Below are 20507 nucleotides of genomic sequence, written 5' to 3'. Positions count from 1 at the left end.
GGACTGATCCGTGTTAATGACATCACATGAGTGTTGTCTGCTGTGATTGGTCGTTTTTTATCTTAGAATAACATAAACCTACCCCACCTCAATCTAGATGGTATCTTCCATTACAGATGATCAATTTCTCAGTTTGAAAGGATTTCCTAATGGAATAAGTCAACCTGATTATCGATTTGCCTCAGACAGATGGATCTGATTGGGTCGTAGGCACAAAAATGGATTAATCATACACCCCTTAACCCTTGTGCTATCTTAGATGACCCCAGCCTTGCATTGACGTGTTCTCCCTACCATGACAAAGGTGGATAAAGGTGGAAAGATTTCATTTAATCCATGGACACCAGTGAGGATCACAAATCATTGAAGAAAAAAGGTTCAGAGCACTGTCTAGTGGGTCTAGATGACCCAACTCCCAATGTTAAAGTGCCCAGGATAGCACAAGGGTTACATAAAATCGGTTTGCATCATGATTTGAAACAGAAGGTTTGAGAGTTTTAGTGCAGAGCAGCAGGAGGTGATGCCGATGTTTCAGACCTCAGGAGTTTACAGATCATGGCTGAAAGCAGAGCCACTATTCCAAAGGTTTAATTTGTGCATTCATGATAGGTAACAAACAGTGAGAGGAGACGAACGGCAGCAGGTGGGACTGATGGGTGTACCGTTCAGACAGAAAACAACTGTACAATCTATTCTCATGAAGGAACTGCTAAACTTTAACTACAGATAAAATTAGTGCTTTCAGCTCAACTGTGTACATACAGTATGTATATAACATATCCCCCCCCCCTCCCCGAAGTGATTCATGTCAACAGGTCAGAGTCACGTTGAAAGACTGCTGTTCTCAACAACGCCACGTTAAAACGGTCTCCATGGAAACACGGCAGCGGTCTGCACTGGCTTCATGGAGCCGCTTCCCCTTGAGCTCATTTTGGTTTTGGCAGCTGGACCGGGTCCAGTCCCGCCCGCTAACTGTGTCGAGGTAATGAAAACACGCGGAGCCACTAGAGGGCGCCAAAGGCATTTGAACTGAAAAGTTTCTGCTTTCTGCAGGAAGTCGTGGGATGCAGAGCCGGCTGGCCTGATGGGTTAACCGACCTGAACTCCAACAACCAGGAGGGAAGTGTGGCGTTCAGGCTCGCTTGGTTTTCAAGTCAAGAAGAAGAAGTAGTAGTCAAGGTTGCTGTAAGTGACTGATGGGAGACTTCTGTTCAACCCAGATGAGGCCAAGTCGTCTGCAGAGCAACAGTCGGCACAGGACAACCGGTACGAACACGGCTACAGACGTGGTTGTGGTGGAAGCGTCTCCTCAGCGTTCCAGGGTAAAAACATTCTCAGTGGTCAGACAGCGGACGCCGCCGCCGCCGTCAGTCTGTCACTGTCATTCATTTGTTCTTTAAAAGAGAAAACAGCTCTTCGTGTGGGTTAAAACGCCCGCTGTCCTCTGCAGGCCTCTCCTGGACTCCTGTAATGGCACACGGTTCCTTTCTCCATGTCGGCAGGAAAGAGGAGGCGCTCCGGAAGAAGGCTGCGCTCTTCACAGTACGTTGGGGTGAAATCAGCACCAGTCAGCAATGTAGTCGAAGTCCGAAAACAGGCCCTGCTCCTCCGAGTTCAGCATCCGGGGCTCCCTGGGGGGGGTCAGGATGGGAGCTTCTGAGGTGAACTCTTCATCAAAGTTGCTGACGTCGTTGGCGTCCTGGATGGTCGGCACGAACGGCGGCTTCACCTTCTTGGCCAACAGCCCGCCCCAGTCCATGTTCTGTACGGGGAGCAGGGGAAGTTCAGCTTTCTGTTTCAGTTTGAGGATCAATCAGATTAAAACCAAGACGGACTAGACTCAAGCTCACCCTGAAGAAGGGATGTTTCTTCACCTCCTCTGCATCCTTCTCTCCTGCTCCCAGACGCCGTTCTGGACTCCTCCTCAGAAGCTGAGAGTTCAAAAGGTTAAACTTAAAGGGCCGATATCATACAACAATCAACTTTTTAAGTTTTGAAGTGTTTTAGAATGTTAATTCCTCACTATAATCAACTCCAAAGTGGTATTTTGATCTGAGTATTTCCCTAAAAAAGCCCCGCCCAATCCATGCAAAGGAGCAGGTTCTCATATTGTGACATCACTAATTGAGATCCACCCCTTCCAGGAAAAGTCTGGGCTTCCAGCCCCGCCTCCAGGCTAACGCACACGCCCACTTTCTCAGAGGAGCTAGCGGTGATCGGCTAAACGCTTTTTTTATGTATAAACAATATGAACATCCATCTTTGGAAAAGTTTTTTTTCGTGGGAGAAACACAGACACACTGTTGATGATGTCATAAAATGGGCGGCACACACAAAGAGAGAGAGGCGGAGCCTCAGGGATCGAGTCGTATTACTTCCTGGTAGGAAAATTAACTCAGGAATAAAACATTATTAAAAATGGTTCTTTAGTGTTCCAAAGGTCATATATGAAAATCTTTATGGATATAGTTTAACCCGGGACGATGAAGAACCATTTTAGTCCCAGATTCTCCCACTGAATGCTCTGATCCACGATGCAGATTCTGGAACTGTGTCCTTTCTTTGAACATTACAGACCAAACCTGCACAATCGGCCTCCCTGTCTGAATGCCACACACGCGTTGCTCCTCTAAAAACACACGTGTTGTTTGATCCTCAGCCAGCTTTTAACACACTTTGTAGTAATTCCTCTGTTTTTCTAGCAGAGGTGGTAACTTCTGCACCCTGACTGGGAGGTTGCAGGTTTGAATCCAATGCCTTCCTGCTTGACTCCCAGCATGGAAGGTTGGGTTGAGTTCAGATTTAGCGCGTTTGTCTGTTTTGCGTTCGTAAGCAAGTATTTCTGGTGCGTGACGGTGGACTGAGCGCGTGCAGCACACGCTCAGCCGTGACCCCCCTCCTCCCTCATGCTGACCGCGTACCCTCCTCATGATGGAGATGGCCTCTGTGGACAGAAACCGTGGGTAGCGCACTTCATCGTTGACGATGCTGTCAAACACCTCCTCCTCATCATCACCAGGGAAGGGAGACTGAAAGCAAATGAGGGATTGGTGATGAAGAGTTGACTCTTTGAGCGGCCTGAGGACACACGGCTCACCTCTCCAACCAGCATTTCAAAGATCAGGACGCCGAGCCCCCACCAGTCCACGGCGCGCGTGTACGACGTCTCTGTCAACACCTCGGGGGCCAGAAACTCAGGGGTCCCACAGAAGGTGCTGGTCCGGTCCCTGTAGCCCATTCCTAGAGGAAGCAGAGACGTTCAGAAAAGAAGGACCGACGCGTCAGAACGCTCTGGGTCCGAACAGGAAGTAGGGTTCTGATCCACAGGGAAACTCTGCCCCCCCCCCCAAAGGCTCACTCGGACATGAAGCATGAATGGAAAAACCCAAATCGCCAGGAATGTGGACCGCGCCTCCCGACCAGGAGCCGCTGGAACTGCAGGACTTTCACCTGGGACAGGTCACACCTCTGCGGGGTCCATCCATGTCTGATCATTGAACACCTGGTCGGCCGCTGCCCCTTCAGTTTGCGTGTGTCAGGTAGCAAAGTGAAAACTCTTCAGCCAATCAGTGAGCGGCACTCAGCTGATGCTCTGATACAGCCGGGATTTCATTTATGGGACGGCTGGGGTGCAGCGGTCCACCTCTGATCGTAACATCACAGGTTTGGTTCCCGCTCTGCACGCCCATGTGTTGAAGTGTCCTTGAGCAAGACACTGACTCCCACATTGCTCCTGGTGGTTTCAGGTTGGCGTCCGAATTCGGCAGCGGAGCCTAGCGGTGTGTTTATGTGGCTGTAAAGCGTTTACGACCTTTAAGGAAGGTTAAAGAAATACACGCCATTCGATATTTTTAGAGCATTTTTCAGTCTGATTGAACCGCCAGCCGCCGCTCCACCTGATGCGAGGCGGTGCCCGCAGAACGTGGCGCCTTCTGCTGCCACGCTCTGCTAGCACTTAGCAGCTAGAACGCTAACGGCTGCTTCAACTGCTGTGATGGACGACTGGTTGCTCTTCAGTCTGAGCTCCAAACGCAAACAGTTCACAGAGAAAGAACATGTTTAAAATAACACTTCATCTCATAACTTTTACATTTTAGAACAGATTCTCATCTCACCTTCTTTACAAAGCCCAAAGTCTGCTATCTTCACATAACCCTCCGTGTCCAGGAGCAGGTTGTCCAGCTTCAGGTCTCTGAGCAAAGTTACAAGGTCAACGTCACAAACGAAGCGGCACATCACACAAAAGCGACGCTAAAACTTTACCTGTAGACGATCTTGTGGTCATGCAGGAACTGTAACCCCAACACGACGCAGGCAGCGTAAAACCTGCAGAGATCAGATGAAGGCGTCAGTTCGACAGACCAGCGTTCGCCTGGCTACCTTTTCATGCACTTTACTGTCAACGCCACGCCAGGAGGAGGAGCGGGGCGGAGCGGCCACTCACACAGCCCGCGGCTCTGAGAACACGTCGGCGTGAATGTGCATCATCAGGTCGCCTCCCGCCGCGTACTCCATCACAAAACACACGTGCTCCGGAGTCTGGAAGCACGCAAACAGGTTGACCAGGAAGGGGTGGCGGACGCTGTTGACCGTCTCAAAGATCCTCTTCTCGCACATCAGGCTGAGGACAGAGACAGAAACCAGAATGATTCCCAGAGAAACGCCGTCAAGACCCGTTTGGTCTGAGCCGGGACCCCAGGAGGCTTTCAGAACCCCTGCAGTAATCCAGCAGATCTACCAGGAGCTCATCAACGGAAGGACAAACGCTCAAGTTTAGCTTTCATTTCTGAAAAACGTCACAGCAGCTGAAAAAACAACACGGAAAGCTTCAGAAGTATTTATGATTGATTATTTCTGGGTTTGACTGCGAGAGGATGCTGATGTGTGTCCTAAGACCAAACAGGGAATCATCTTCCTTGCTTTGGCCTGAGAAACCATCTCAGAACCGTCTCTGCAGGTCCAGCAGTGGTGCTCCACCGGGACTCGAACGCTGCACTGGTGAGACCCCACGGCTGGCGTCAGAGGAACCTGATGAAAGCAGCTGAAGGTCCACATGGCAGAGCTGAGATGTGGGACCACCCTAATGACACCTGTTTGTTTATGAAGCCCCCTCAGGACAATGTGGGGCTGAAACTGTTGGTCACCTGTCATGCAGGTGTTTGTGCTCGATGTCAGACATCAGAGAACAAAGGACTTCAACCGTTTGGTCCAGTTTCCATGGATTTTAGGAGAGACGGACAGCTGTCTTCAAGGGATCAATTCAAACTAAAAGCTATTCCATAAATATAACTAAAAAAGTTTTGCAAATCAATAAGAGGGGTTAAATTATGAAATAAATTAAGAGAGGAATTAAAACAATTCAGGAGCAAAAAGAGTTTAATCTAGCCACAGGGGTTGCAAGCCAGTTGCCTCTGTGCCGGTCCCAAGCCCGGATAAATAGAGAGGGTTGCGTCAGGAAGGGCATCCGGCGTAAAAATTGCCAAAATAACCATGCGAATCATCCACAACACTTTAGACATACCGGATCGGTCGAGGCCCGGGTTAACAACGACCGCCACCGATGCTGTTAACCTACAGGGTGTCGGTGGAAATTTGACTACTGTTGGTGGAAGAAAGAGGGGAGGCAGAAGGGTCCATGGCCAGAGAGAGAAGGGAAAAGGCAGGAACATAGGTTTGAGAATAGGGACTCTTAACGTTGGCACAATGACAGGGAAAGGCAGAGAGCTGGCAGACATGATGGAGAGAAGGAAGGTAGATGTACTGTGTGTGCAGGAGACAAGGTGGAAGGGCAGCAAGGCACGTAGTATTGGAGGAGGATACAAACTGTTCTATCATGGTGTTGATAGGAAGAGAAACGGGGTAGGAGTGATTCTGAAGGGGGAGTTTGTAAACAGTGTTCTAGAGGTGAAAAGAGTCTCAGACAGGATGATGAGCTTAAAGTTAGAAATCGAAGGGGTGATGGTGAATGTAGTCAGTGGGTATGCGCCACAGGTTGGCTGTGAGTTAGAAGTGAAGGAGAGATTCTGGAGTGAGTTGGATGAGGTCATAGAGAGTTTTCCCAGAGGAGAGAGAGTTGTTATTGGAGCAGACTTTAATGGGCATGTTGGTGAGGGCAATAGAGGTGATGAGGAGGTGATGGGCAGGTTTGGTGTGAAGGAAAGGAATCTGGAGGGACAGATGGTGGTGGACTTTGCGAAGAGGATGGAAATGGCTGTAGTCAACACTTACTTCCAGAAGAGAGAGGAACATAGAGTGACATACAGAAGTGGAGGTAGGAGTACTCAGGTGGACTACATCCTATGTAGACGAGGTCATTTGAGAGAGGTTATTGACTGCAAAGTGGTGGTAGGAGAGAGTGTAGCCAGACAGCACCGCATGGTGGTGTGTAAGATGACTCTGGAGGTCAGGAAGAAGAAGAGAGGGAAAACAGAAAAGAAGACCAAGTGGTGGAAGCTACAGAATGAAGAAACTTGTGAGGAATTTAGGCAGAAGTTGAGGCAGGTCCTGGGTGGTCAGGATGAGCTTCCAGATGACTGGGAAACTACAGCAGAGATTATCAGGGAAACAGGTAGGAAGGTGCTAGGTGTGTCATCTGGAAAGAGGAAAGACGGTAAAGAGACTTGGTGGTGGAATGAGGAAGTACAGGAATGCGTCCAGAGGAAGAGGTTGGCTAAAAAGAAGTGGGATGTAGAAAGGACTGAGGAAGGTAGACAGGAGTACAAGGAAGCGCAGCGTAGAGTGAAGAGAGAGGTGGCAAAGGCCAAACAGAAAGCTTACGATGAGCTATATGACAGGTTAGACACAAAGGAAGGAGAGAAGGACTTGTACAGGCTAGCCAGACAGAGAGACAGAGATGGGAAGGACGTGCAACAGATAAGGGTGATTAAGGACAGAGATGGAAAGGTGCTAACAACCCAGGAGAGTGTACAGAAAAGATGGAAGGAGTATTTTGAGGAGCTGATGAACGTGGAAAATGACAGGGAAAGAAGGGAGGAAGATGTGGTTGTTGTGGAGCAGGAAGTAGCAGAGATTGGAAAGGATGAGGTTAGGAAGGCTCTGAAAAGGATGAAGAGCGGAAAGGCCGTTGGTCCTGATGACGTACCTGTGGAGGTATGGAAGTGCCTAGGAGAGACAGCAGTGGAATTTCTAACGAGGTTGTTCAATAGGATTTTAGAGAGTGAGAAGATGGCTGAGGAATGGAGGAGAAGCGTTCTGGTCCCGATCTTTAAGAACAAGGGTGACACGCAGAACTGCAGCAACTATAGAGGAATAAAGTTGATGAGCCACACAATGAAGCTGTGGGAAAGAGTAGTGGAAGCCAGGCTTAGGAAGAAGGTGGAGATTTGTGAGCAGCAGTATGGTTTCATGCCCCGTAAGAGCACCACTGATGCCATTTTTGCTTTGAGAATGTTGATGGAAAAGTACAGAGAAGGTCAGAAGGAGCTGCATTGTGTGTTCGTAGATTTAGAGAAGGCGTATGACAGGGTGCCGAGGGAGGAGCTGTGGTACTGTATGAGGTCGTCTGGAGTGGCAGAGAAGTATGTCAGAGTAGTTCAGGACATGTATGAGAGAAGTATGACGGTGGTGAGATGTGCTGTAGGTCAGACAGAGGAGTTCAAGGTGGAGGTGGGACTACACCAAGGATCAGCTTTGAGTCCTTTTTTGTTTGCTATGCTGATGGACAGGCTGACAGATGAGGTAAGACAGGAATCTCCCTGGACAATGATGTTTGCGAATGACATTGTAATTTGCAGTGAGAGTAGAGAGCAGGTGGAGGAACAGCTAGAGAGGTGGAGGTTTGCTCTGGAAAGAAGAGGCATGAAGGTCAGTCGTAGTAAGACAGAATACATGTGTCTGAACGAGAGGGATCAAGGTAGAAGCGTTAGGTTACAGGGGGCTGAGGTGAAGAAGGTGCAGGAGTTTAAGTACTTGGGGTCAACAGTTCAGTGTGATGGGGGGTGTGGAAAAGAGGTGAAGAGGCGAGTGCAGGCAGGTTGGAGCGGTTGGAGGAAAGTGTCAGGAGTGTTGTGTGACAGAAGAGTGCCAGCAAGACTCAAAGGAAAGGTGTACAAGACAGTGGTGAGACCAGCTCTGCTCTATGGGTTAGAGACGGTAGCAGTGAGACAGAGACAAGAGGCTGAGATGGAGGTAGCGGAGATGAAGATGTTGAGGTTCTCCTTAGGAGTGACCAGGTTAGACAGGATAAGGAACGAGTACATCAGAGGGACGGCTCATGTTGCCTGTGTTAGCGACAAAGTCAGAGAAGCCAGACTGAGATGGTTTGGACATGTTCAGAGGAGGGATAGTGGATATATTGGTAGAAGGATGTTGGAGATGGAGCTGCCTGGCAGGAGGGCAAGAGGACGGCCAAAGAGGAGATACATGGATGTCTTAACAGAGGACATGAAGTTGGCTAATGTTAGGGTAGAAGATGTCCATGATAGAGTGAGGTGGAAAAGGATGATTCGCTGTGGCGACCCCTGATGGGAAAAGCCGAAAGAGAAAGAAGAAGAGAAGAAAGAAGGAGCAAAAAGAGTTTAAACATGAATACAAACAAGTCCTGATTTTAAAGGGTCTATTTCATTAAAAATAAACTTTTTGAGCTTTGAATTGTTTTATTATATTCATTCCTCACAAAAAAACGGTATTGGTACTTTGATCTATTGAGACATTTCTGAGAATTCCTCTAAAAATCTGCGCTCTGAGCACCAGCCCCTCCCAATCCATGAAAACGAGTGGGTCCTCGCATTGTTATGTCACAAAACGAGGAACCGCCCCTTCCAGGAAGAGTCTGCATTGCCAGCCCCGCCCCCAGGCTAACAGATACGCCCACTTTCTTAGTAGAGCTAACGGTGATTGGCTAAACGCTTTATATGAACTACATGAACATCCATCTTTGCAAAAGTTCAGATGTTGTTTGTTTTCGTGGGAGAAACTCAGACACACTGCTGAGGCCGACTCTGGGATGATGTCATGAAATGGGCGACACCCACAAGGCCAGAAAGGCGGAGCCTCAGAGATTGAGTAGTCTTACTTCCTGGTCGGAAGATGAACTTTGAAAAATAACTAACATTAATAAAAAAATATTCTTTAGTGTGCCAAAGGTTATCATCATATTTTTGGATATAGTTTACTCTGGAAGGCTTAAAAAAGCAAGATAGAGACCCTTTAGTGTACAGAAATTTTGTAGCATAAGGAGAATCATTTGTGACATAAACAAAGTTAATCTGAATGTGAGACAGTTAATCTTTCCGGTCTGACAGGAAGTCAAGGATCCTGCATCGACCCGCTCACCTGTCCACCTCATCTCGAGCCACTATGTCTCCTTTCTTCAAGGCTTTGATGGCAAACATCTCTCCGGTGCTTTTATATTCAGCCAGGAGCACCTGAGAGGAGGGACGACAACAAACAAACAAACTGTCACTAATTCCAGCTTTAAACGTCGTGTTCGATGACAAGAAGCAGAACAAACCTTTCCGAAGTGACCACGCCCGAGCACAGCCACACACCTGAAGTCCTGCAGACTGAACTGGAACTGCTCGTCGTCCCTTCAGAGACACACAGGGTTTGGTTTAAACACCCAGAGCACCTTAACAGAGCCGTCCACCGCACCGTTACGCTCTCCCACCAGCGCGGTACAACAGCAAACAGAGGACAAGAAGACAAATGTGACGACGCGCCCCTGTTACTTCAGCCTGCACCACATGACCTCTGACCTCAGGAGAAAAGAACTGGAAACGACCTTCCCACCCTTGCAATTATACAGCCCCCCCCCCAAGAAAGGCAGCAGCAGAGAAGCCTTCAGACCTGATCTCTGGATCTACGTCTCTGGGTTTGTGGACCGGAAGCTCCAGCTCTGGATCCTGGAAGTTCTGGTCCAGAATGTCCGGGTTCATCACAACGCTGTTCCTCTTGCTCAGGAAGTCAAACGAGGACAGAGCGTTCTGAGGGACGAGAGGAGAAACATGTGACAAAGGAACCATAAGAGGAAAGGGGCTCTGCTTTGGCTGACAGAACTCGACAGAACCACACCCGAACTTCATCCTTGTTGTCGGGCAGATTGAGCAGCGCTGGTGGTTCTACAGCTACTTCAGATGCGGGGTAGTGTTTGGGTCCTGGAGTGGGTTCTTTGTCAAAGTCCAGTTTGGTCACAAGCGGGTCACTGCAGGAGATGAAAGAGACGTGAGAACCCAGCCGTGTTCTGACGGTCGGGGTGATCTGACGGTCCGGGGTGGGGGTTCCGTACCTGCAGGGCGTGGGAGAACCGGGCAGGCTGCTGTGTCCCGTCTCTGCTCCCTGCGGGCTGAAGGAGTTGGTGCTGACGGTGGGGATGGCTCTCCTCACCAGCCGGCCCCAGGTGGCGATGTTGATGTTCATCTGAGGGGCTCGCAGGAAGGTTTTGCCTGGAGGAGACAAAAACGAAGATTTAGAGGCAAGAAGATTGTCGGAAACGGAGCGGAGTTCAACCGACGCTCAAGCTGTGCTCAGCCTGCGGATCACCTCACCCTGTTGTTTGGAGAAAATCTTCTTCTGTCTTTGCAGCCGCGGCCTCCTCTCAATGACGGGGTTGAAAAACGTCACCTAAGTGGAACAAGCAGCAGAGATCTGAAGAAAACTCTAGAAGAACTGGGAAACGGGAGATGAGTGGGCTTCATGAACCGGGGTGTTCTGAAAGCTTCACGCATGAGACCCAACAGGATGAGGAAGAGGAGCAGAGGTTTATTTAACATCTAAAGGTTTAGTTAGGGCTTTAGCTTCACCCAGGTCACTTCAGAACCCCGGGGTTTCATCGAATCATGGAAAAACAACAAGTCTGAAGGCCTGGTGCCGCTGTTGTTCTCTTTGTAGGGATATTTCCCGTTCTGATCCGCGTCACACCAGGTTCACGTTGATCCTCCACAGCTGTCTTCATTCATGCTCAATACCAGTGAGGCTCGGCCTCACCTGCCATCGTGATCAAATAGAAAAACGTACATGAAGTAAATATTGTTTTCCACTGATCTGTGCTAAAGACACATTTGAGCTAACAGCTGCTTTGTAGCTGTACTGGTGCGTTCCCAGCGCAGGGATTGTGGGATACAGTCAAAGTTGGGTTGAGCACGGCTTTTTCTTTAGCCTATGTTTCCTTTCATCTGGATTTTTTACGCTTACCTGTAATTATTTCTTCCTGTTGTTCATACTTCTTTTTTACACCATGTGTGTGTGTGTGGGGGGATGATGACCACGGTGCGATGTACAACGTTGTGCGTTTCAAAGTATTATCTTATCTCGTCTACATTCATCTATGAATAATTTATACACAACAAGAGAATTCTATGCATGTCTTTAAGTAGAAATATTCTATGTAGAACATATATGTTCTTGTGTGTATCTCATATGCTACTTGTTGTTGGATGCATGCTGAAATATTCAGTTCTTACAATTGTAAATGTGACTCTAGAGGAGTCGGTGCCTCACCAGCATCAACCTCGCTGCTGCTCATTACCTTCAGTGCTAGCGATGGGTATCGTTAAGGTTTTAATGGTACTACTACTCTTATTGATACTGCTTATAGATCAGTATTTTAACGATACTCTTATCGATACTTTTTGAGCATGAAAAATATATAAATAAATAACAAATTAAGAGCATAAAGTGTTTTATTTACCGTAATTTCCGGACTACAAGCCGCTACTTTTTTCCTGCGCTCACAGCCCTGCGGCTTATTCTGTGACGCGGCTAATTTATGGATTTGATTGGCGGCCGCCATGTACGTACATTCGGGCTCGGTGAATGGTTTTGTATGCGCCATCCACCACCAAGCACAAGTCATTTTTTTTAACACACCTCTAAGCAGCCAAACAGCATGGAGGTCACTTCAGGTCTTAGACACTTCAGTCATGGTTCAACAAAAAGAAACACGCATGCCCGGCCGCATCCCAGAATCCTTTGGTGCCATTAGACCCAACGTGCACTTGATCGCCGCTACAATATGATAAGGCTTTCAAATTAAAAGCAATCGTAAAAAGCAGCGTGAAAAAATCCCCCATCAGTAAATGGAAATGCCGGTCAGCTGCGTGACGGAGAGAACAGCGCATGCTCAGAAGTGTATTTACCTCTGAGTCATAGTGACTCGGCTGGCTGCACGTAAATATGTGGGAATAACATCAGCCTTTATTTTGTCGGGACACGACTGGAAACACAAATCCATTTGGTCGTTTTTACGGTTTCTGACTGAGCGGAATTTTGCATTGAAAAGCTCACAGCCGCCGTGTGAGCTTTTCGGATAGGAAGGGGAGACAAGGAGCCCGCTTGGCGAGCGCGGAGCGCAGAGGCGTCCGGGGAGCAACAAGTGTTTGTTGTGAAAGGAAGCTTCTGACGAACGCGCCGCGCTGAGGCGCGCGCTATTTTACTGATGTTTTTTAACCAGCCCCGTTAGTACCATAATGCTGCCGCGACACAAGTGGAAGGAGAGCTGTTCCTTTTCACCCCTCCATGCACTGCTGCTCCTTGCTCATTCTTAAACACGAACAACAGTGTGGCGAGCCGGGCGTTGCCCCCGCGTTTAGCCCCTAAGACTCATGGGAAATGGGGGATCGCGGATGTAAATTTCCTCATCATAACTGAGGGATGTAATGTTGATTATATGGTTACTGTTAGTAATTTTATGTATGATACCTAGTTTGTCAATAAGTTAAAAAAAATAAAAAATAAATCAAATAAAAAAAACCATAACTGAGGAACTTGTGAACAGAATAGAGGTCCATGCTGTTTCAGATGTGGGTGTAATTAGATACATGAGCTTGAGACAAGGCCAGTACCTGCCCACAGTGTGGTAATGAGCCATGCACACTCTGGTAGTCAGGACGCGCTTTGTCGAGGCAGCGGCTTGTATACTGATGCGGCTTGTGTATGTACAAAAATATTTAAGCACGTTAAAATAGGTGGGTGCGGTTAAAATAGGTGGGTGCGGCTTGTAATCGGGTGCGCTTTATAACCCGGAATTTACGGTACTCATTAGACAACAGCATTGTTTTTTTAACAAAACATTTTACTTTATACATGATGTTACAATACAAACCTGGAATGCACGAGGATGTGCTAGACCAGGGGTCAGCAACCTGAACCTCTCAAAGAGTCATTTGGATCAGTTTCCACTGAGATGAAGGCACAGGGAGCCGCAACACTATGGTGTGTTAGAAAAAATGTTTTTGCCGATATATCGCGATAGTTCATTTGGCCATACTTGTATTGATTCAAAATGCTGTCAGGATATTTATTTAACCCTTGTGCTATCCTAGGCACTTTAACGTTGGGAGTTGGGTCATCTGGACCCACTAGACAGTGCTCTGAACCTTTTTTCTTCAATGATTTGTGATCTTCACTGGTGTCCATGGATTACATGAAATCTTTCCACCTTTATCCACCTTTGTCATGGTAGGGAGAACACGTCAATGTTCATCTTGACCCCATAGGATAGCACAAGGGATAATTATTTATTTTAATTATTTGTATTCTTTATGAGCGTGATGTGTTTTTCTTTTGATCTTTTATCCATTTTCCACAACCTTGAATAGACTTTTCCATCTGTCAAACACCCAGAGTTAAGATGAGTGAGAAGATGGAAACAAATTCACTTTGATGCAGACTCATTTTTATTTATTTTTTCTCTTTAAATCCAGTAAACCCAATAAATTATATTAATTTCATGGATGACAACTATGTTTTATTAGGAAGCAGCTGTTAGTTTGTTGCGGGTCTGGAATCATAAGCGGTGTGTCTAAGTCCCGCCCTCGCCTCTCTAAATGTTCATGGTCATCGTAGCAGCAAGGTGACAGGATAGTGTTTAAAATGTAATGAATTTTACGTGAAAATGGGTGGTTTTAGTCTAGGGGGATAAAACAATTTTTTTGTTTTTGGGCGCTCATGTGTCCCCTACAAGATCACCACTGACTGTCTTTCCAGAAAAACTTTCCATCCCATAACAGACTCTGGTCGGCGTTCATGGCTGCAGACACGCCCCCTCCACGTGTTCACGCTGCTCTCTTCCTCCTGCCTGCTCGCCCTATCTGACGGTGTTAAAGGCACCACGACAAACTGAGAACATGATAGTTATTTTACTAAACCACAGAGAGCCACAGCACAGGGAGGAAAGAGTCGCATTCTGGACCATTTAGCTCTTTCCGCCATCGTATATCTTTGGTAGCGTTCCTGTGCGCGCGCCACGTACAGTCTGAATAACAGCCCCGCCCCCCGTGCACACAAATAGCCAGACAGACCTCTCCTCTTCAGCGAGAATAGCAAAATTAATATAATCATTAATTATCGGACAATTTACTGATTTGGTGAGTTAAATATGGCAGATAACGTTTAAATCTTGTGGGACACACAAAAATGCGACTTCTCCAGTACCGATAGCAGAACCGTTGAGGTCAGATCTTAACGACAGTACGGTCTTGAAGAATGTTGCTCCGAGGGTCGTTCAATACCGGGGCTTGGTACCCATCCCTACTCAGTGTACAGAAGGGTCTGCTCTTCATTACCAGGTCATCTGTCATTTTTTTTCTGCTCCTTTGGTCTTGTAGGGATGTTAAAATGAGGCTTCGTGAATCTTAGTCAAGTTGGCACTGCAGAGTATGGACACCTGTCAAGGCTTCTGATACGGTCAAACAGCGCCATCGGCTGGCCGTGAACCGCAGGGCCAGTGAAATGACCCTCAGCGATCACGCCGTCCTTTTCTTTTCTTGGTCAAAGTATTTCATACAATCGAAATGATGTATTTGGTGTTGTTTTTTTGTTTGTTTAAAGGAGATGAATGACCAACTAGACAACATGGTAAATGATTGATAGTGTTGACACATTCGTGTTAAATTTCAATGCATTTGTGAAAAATGTAGGAAATAATTTCTTCATTTAGTTTTGGCCTCTATTAAATCTCCATAAAACCAAACAAGATGTTTTCTAGAGATAAACATGAGTAAACGAACAGAAAGCATGCTACACACGTGCTAGTCTCCTAACATGTACACACTGTGTGTGTGTTTGTGTAAATGCGTTGTGTACCTCCGCAAACAGCATCCCCTGCGGCTCCAGATACAGACACATCCCGTGACGCTGGTTATCCAGGAAGTCCTCCAGCCGCAGGAACTTGACAGCACAGAGCGAGCGCCAGTCCCTCCAGTACACGGAGATCTCCAGCTCCCGAGACTGCAGGACAAAGCCACATGTAGCACCAGTACGCAGCAGCACAACGCAGCACCACAACGCAGCAACACAACACAGCATCACCGCACAGCAGCACAGCGCGGCCTGCTGACTGCAGGGCCTTCAGGGTCTGTTACCCGGTCCAGTTCCAGTGTGAACTTCTGGTCCCAGGCTTGGTTGCTGGCAGGCCTCCAGTTCGTCTGTCCAACCACGGTGTTGTCCAGCTTCAGTACAGCACTGATCTCATCTGCAGAAAGCACACGGATTAGGATTATTCTTGTTTTATTTTCAAATGACGGGAAGAGGCTGGACACTCACTGGAGAGCTCCTCGCTCTTCGCCAGGTTCCTGGAGCTCACGCTGCGGTTCCGGTTCGCCCTGCTGATGAAGGACGAGCGCGTCTCGCTGGGGCTCCACCCAGGAAGCACCACAGACGCCGTTTTAAGGCGTCCTGGGATGTTTTCCAAAAGATCCTGGCAGCCCATGAGCCTGACATCCAACGTTCCTGAAGGAGCAGGAAGGCAACAGACTCATTTCACTCAAACCATTCTGGTACAAAGACTACAAATATAACCAGAGGTCATAAGGTCACAACATCAGGCACTGAGCGTTTGTCATGTTAGGAGTGTTGATGATGATGAGGAGGAGGAAGGCCACAGAATTCTTATGGTTCTGCTTTTGCTGTTTTACATTTTAAGAAGTAAAAACAAATCTATTCCATTTCGCCAACAGCTTTACTTTGTTATTTTCCTGTTTTTAAACTATAAATGATGATGAACAACCTGAGCTCTGCAGCCAGAACGTCTTCAGAAAATCATTTATTACTAAATATTCAGGCTGAAATCTGCCTTCACACATTTCTGCAACGTTTTTGTCCAAAAGCTCATTTATTTACGAGGAAACAAACCAAATGTTGGGAATGTTCATCCCCCTGACCCACACAGCAAATCAAATCCAGAACTACAGTTTTAAGGTGGGAAAATCCTTATTATTTTGATAATATAAAATCTGGTTGAGACTTTCTCTGATAGAAACCTGAAAAAAGGACCACCGGTCTTTTAAAAGGTCAATCTTTACTGGTTGGTTATGGTTTGTGGGGTGGGTGATGCTTGCCTGTGAGCGCGGCGGGCTTGGTGACGGTGCTGTACTGGTTCTGTGTGGAGATGAAGCTGGATCTGGGACTGAGGGCCGGTGAGGACAGCAGGGACAGCTCCTCGATGATGCTGTGGCTGCGAGGGTCGCTTTTCGGCAACTCGTTGAGGCGCAGCTCCAGAGAATGCCGCAGGAGGTCTAGCTTCTGACTGGACTCGTTGAACCGGGCCTGAGCCTGAAAAAAGACGAGTCCCAAAAGGGAGAGACCGGAATTGGAGGCGTTCAGCACTCCCTTCTGTTTGGAGAGTTCCCAAAACGTGGCGTTTACCTCCAAGTGAGCCTTCTTCTCTGTGACCTTCCCTGAGCCCAGCAGTTTCATCACGTTCTTGGCTCCTTCAGCCACAGCAGACTCTATCCTGGCGTGGTGGCACAGCTCCTCCACCCGCAGATCTAAAGGGCTGATGATGGGCTTATCTGGAAGGTAAATGCACCGTTCTTAGTCTCAAAGCCAGACAGACTTTCTTAAGATGCTCATTTCAGTCAAAATGGAATCATTTCATTCAGAAGATGGGTTGGAGCTTTAATGTCTGAGAGAGGGAAGTGGTAACCATTGGGTGCTAAGAAAGCAAAACCACAGTTCCTTAATATTACCAAACTATCCTAATAAAAAAAACTGTATTTAGTTGTAATTAATTACTTGTTATTTGTAATGAATGATGGACTCTTTCTCCTTCAGTCAGAAAAGATACTGCAATAAAATAATGATGCACTAACCAATGAGCACTTTTTCAATTATACCAAATAATGCATCCATGCCAGCCATCCATCCAGCCATCCATCCAGCCATCCATCCATCCATCCATATCTCCATCCATCCATCCATCCATCCATCTTTCTGTCCATAAGTCCATCCATATCTCCATCCATCCATCCCATCCACTCATATATCCTTCCATCAATCTGTCTGTCCATCCATATCTCCATCCATTCATATTTCCATCTATCCTTCCATCCATCCATCTCTCAGACATAGTTTCAGCAAACAAAGTAATTTAACTGTAAAAATAAACACCTTTTTTGCTCAAAAAAAAAAGACGTACAAATCCGAACCAACTTAGAAAAAACGCATTTGCTGTAATAATCAAAAGTAGGTATAGATTTTTAATGAGGACAGTTTTCTGTTTAATAAATTTAATACTTTATCATTTCATTGGTGAACAGGTTCTTCTTAATCTGATAAAACGACTCAGAATACTTTGTTTTTAATAGCCAAACAGAACAGCTTTTTTGATGGAGATGTTAAATTAAATAGTTATAATTCAATTGTAAAGGAATTGAAGAGTGATTTTTTTTAAATAACTTGTATCATTTTTACAAAAACTTGGGATTGAGTTTTGCATCTTTTTTCCTGATAGCAGGTTAAGGATAAATGTGACCATCTCTTTGAGAGCCTTCTGTCATGGTAACAACTGTTTAACCAATAAAAGCACAATCACAGCATTTTCTGACAATTGTGTGACTTTTTCCTGCAGCTGAAAGCATTTCAATTTCTGATCCAAACAGTTATTGAGCTCTACAGCTCCTCCTGTAGACGAACTAAAGCGTTTTAGTCTGTGTTCATGTGTTCACGTTCAGCCTACTGTGCTTTATGCAGACCCAGCTCTGTAACATCTTCCTGTTTAACGTTTTTGTGCTGTAACAAACATGAAGATATTTCTGAAGATTAACTATCAAATTAAGTTCTATATTTAGAACATGGAGTTCCCTCTCCAATCATCAAGCTTTTCTTGATAACTTCCAGATGGCACCTCAGTGGAAAGTTTCACCTGTAGGGCGTGTAATAACAGCACAGGTTGTTTCATCCTTTTATTTTAAAATGGTCTTTATTTTCTGTAAGTTCAGGTTGGTTGATATACTTTGTGCTACAGAGGACCTTTCTGCAGCAGTGATGTCACTGCATGGGATTCTTCCAGAAGACATCAACACCAAACATCCTTTGGAATAAACTTTTGATCTGAAATCGGTTTCCATGAGGATTTTCCTGCTTTACTGTCTGCTCATTCTGTTCCATTAAGCTGTGAATGTGGGAAGGTGGAGCGTCTGCGGAGAAGTGAGCTCACCCATCACTTCGCTGGTCTCAAAGCTCAGCTCGGTCTCCTGACTGGCCTTGAGGATCTGCATCCTGATGAACTCGATCTTGGTCTTGCTGTCCTGAAGCATCTGCTGAGCCGTGGCGAGTAACTTACGATCCTGTGAAAAGAAGCCGAGAGGATTTCCATTTGTTTCTGACATCACCAATCGACAGCTTTGAACAAGACTCTCTCTGCAACTACCTGCAGGTGAATGTGTGTGCGTTTGTGTTTAAGTGTGTGCAATAGTGTGTTTAAATGTGAATTTAAAAGTGTGTTTAAATGTGTGCATAAATGTGTGTTTAAATGTGTTTTTAAATGTGTGTTTAAGTCTGTACATAAATGTGTGGTTGTGCGTTTGTGTGTGTTTAAATGTGTAAATAAATATGTGGTTGTGTGTCTGTGTGTGTTTAAATGTGAATTTCAAAGTGTGCTTAAATGTGTGTATAAATGTGTGCATAAATGTGTGTTTGAGTCTGTACATAAATGTACGGTTGTGTGTCTGTGTGTGTTTAAATGTGTGTATAAATGTGTGGTCTGTGTGTATAAATGTGTGTATAAATGTGTGGTTGTGTGTTTGTGTGTGTTTAAATGTGTGTATAAATGTGTGGTTGTGTATTTATGTGTGTTTAAATGTGTGTATAAATGTGTGGTTGTGCGTTTGTGTGTGTTTAAATGTGTACATAAATATGTGGTTGTGTGTCTGTGTGTGTTTAAATGTGAATTTCAATGTGTGTTTAAATGTGTTTTTAAATGTGTGTTTAAGTCTGTACATAAATGTGTGGTTGTGCGTTTGTGTGTGTTTAAATGTGTACATAAATATGTGGTTGTGTGTGTTTAAATGTGAATTTCAATGTGTGTTTAAATGTGTTTTTAAATGTGTGTTTAAGTCTGTACATAAATGTGTGGTTGTGCGTTTGTGTGTGTTTAAATGTGTACATAAATATGTGGTTGTGTGTCTGTGTGTGTTTAAATGTGAATTTCAAAGTGTGTTTAAATGTGTGTATAAATGTGTGTATAAATGTGTGGTTGAGTCTGTACATAAATGTACAGTTGTGTGTCTGTGTGTGTTTAAATGTGTGTATAAATGTGTGGTCTGTGTGTATAAATGTGTGTATAAATGTGTGGTTGAGTCTGTACATAAATGTACAGTTGTGTGTCTGTGTGTGTTTAAATGTGTGTATAAATGTGTGGTCTGTGTGTTTAAATGTGTGTATAAATGTGTGGTCTGTGTGTTTAAATGTGTGTATAAATGTGTGTATAAATGTGTGGTTGAGTCTGTACATAAATGTACAGTTGTGTGTCTGTGTGTGTTTAAATGTGTGTATAAATGTGTGGTCTGTGTGTATAAATGTGTGTATAAATGTGTGGTTGTGTGTTTGTGTGTGTTTAAATGTGTGTATAAATGTGTGGTTGTGTGTTTATGTGTGTTTAAATGTGTGTATAAATGTGTGGTTGTGTGTCTGTGTGTGTTTAAATGTGTGGTTGTGTAGCAGCTCAGCTTCTCAGCTGGATCAAACGCATTGGATCAGGTGGAGCGCTGCGTTCATCATTGATGCCCTTCTGGCTCTTCTCACAGAAGCAGGTCAGATAGCAAACGCCACTTCCTGTGACGGTTCAGCCGAGCCGCTGACGGAAACCCGTCTGACCAGCGGACGTTTCCTCCTGACAGACAGCAGGAAACCTGATCCAGACTGGAACTAGTCTCCGTCTGTCTGACATGACGATCACCTAAACAGACTCTAACCATTCAGCCGGCTGGCTTTCTGTCTGGTGAACCCACTTGTTTGGACTCAGATTCTGATTCAATTTACGGATTTGAGTAAGAAACGGCTATACACTGTCCACATTTAGAATCCAGAACTCAGTGGCCTAGTGGTACAGTGTCTGTCCTCAGAGGAGAAACTGTAACACTGCAACAGACTATAAAAACGTTACCGGATGCCTTCCTGCTTCCGCATTAAGGTGCAGCAGTTTTAACCGCTAAAAGGTTAACGGGCCCAGCTGGGGAGGTTACTCACCGTTTCCTCAGCAGAGGGTCAAATGAGGTAAAGTGATGTCACACACCCAGTGTGAGTGACAGCCAATGGGACTTAAAGGGTCC

General features: G+C 45.9%; 1 protein-coding gene across 3 annotated transcripts in view; it reads right to left on the bottom strand.

Moving 5' to 3' along the window:
• Positions 1-572: 572 nt before the first annotated feature.
• The window catches only part of pkn2 (protein kinase N2), a 50485-nt gene continuing 30550 nt past the window's right edge, over positions 573-20507 (bottom strand). For all 3 annotated transcript variants that reach the window (XM_020710772.2, XM_004078725.4, XM_011486119.2), the window contains exons 5-23: positions 18395-18524; positions 16603-16748; positions 16296-16509; positions 15502-15687; positions 15321-15430; positions 15043-15186; positions 10506-10581; positions 10247-10403; positions 10033-10162; positions 9808-9944; positions 9473-9548; positions 9295-9386; positions 4445-4621; positions 4264-4326; positions 4116-4192; positions 3098-3240; positions 2922-3029; positions 1851-1931; positions 573-1762 (exon numbers count right to left, since the gene is read on the bottom strand). In XM_020710772.2, coding sequence (XP_020566431.1) covers positions 1559-1762; positions 1851-1931; positions 2922-3029; positions 3098-3240; positions 4116-4192; positions 4264-4326; positions 4445-4621; positions 9295-9386; positions 9473-9548; positions 9808-9944; positions 10033-10162; positions 10247-10403; positions 10506-10581; positions 15043-15186; positions 15321-15430; positions 15502-15687; positions 16296-16509; positions 16603-16748; positions 18395-18524 — 2451 coding nt within the window. In that variant the 3' untranslated portion in view covers positions 573-1558. The remainder of the gene's footprint in view (positions 1763-1850; positions 1932-2921; positions 3030-3097; positions 3241-4115; positions 4193-4263; positions 4327-4444; positions 4622-9294; positions 9387-9472; positions 9549-9807; positions 9945-10032; positions 10163-10246; positions 10404-10505; positions 10582-15042; positions 15187-15320; positions 15431-15501; positions 15688-16295; positions 16510-16602; positions 16749-18394; positions 18525-20507) is intronic.

The sequence above is a fragment of the Oryzias latipes genome, chromosome 17, assembly GCF_002234675.1.
Source record: "Oryzias latipes chromosome 17, ASM223467v1".
Classification (NCBI taxonomy): domain Eukaryota; kingdom Metazoa; phylum Chordata; class Actinopteri; order Beloniformes; family Adrianichthyidae; genus Oryzias; species Oryzias latipes.
The sequence above is the reverse complement of the archived record's forward strand: the minus strand, read 5'-3'. Positions and strand labels throughout refer to the sequence as shown.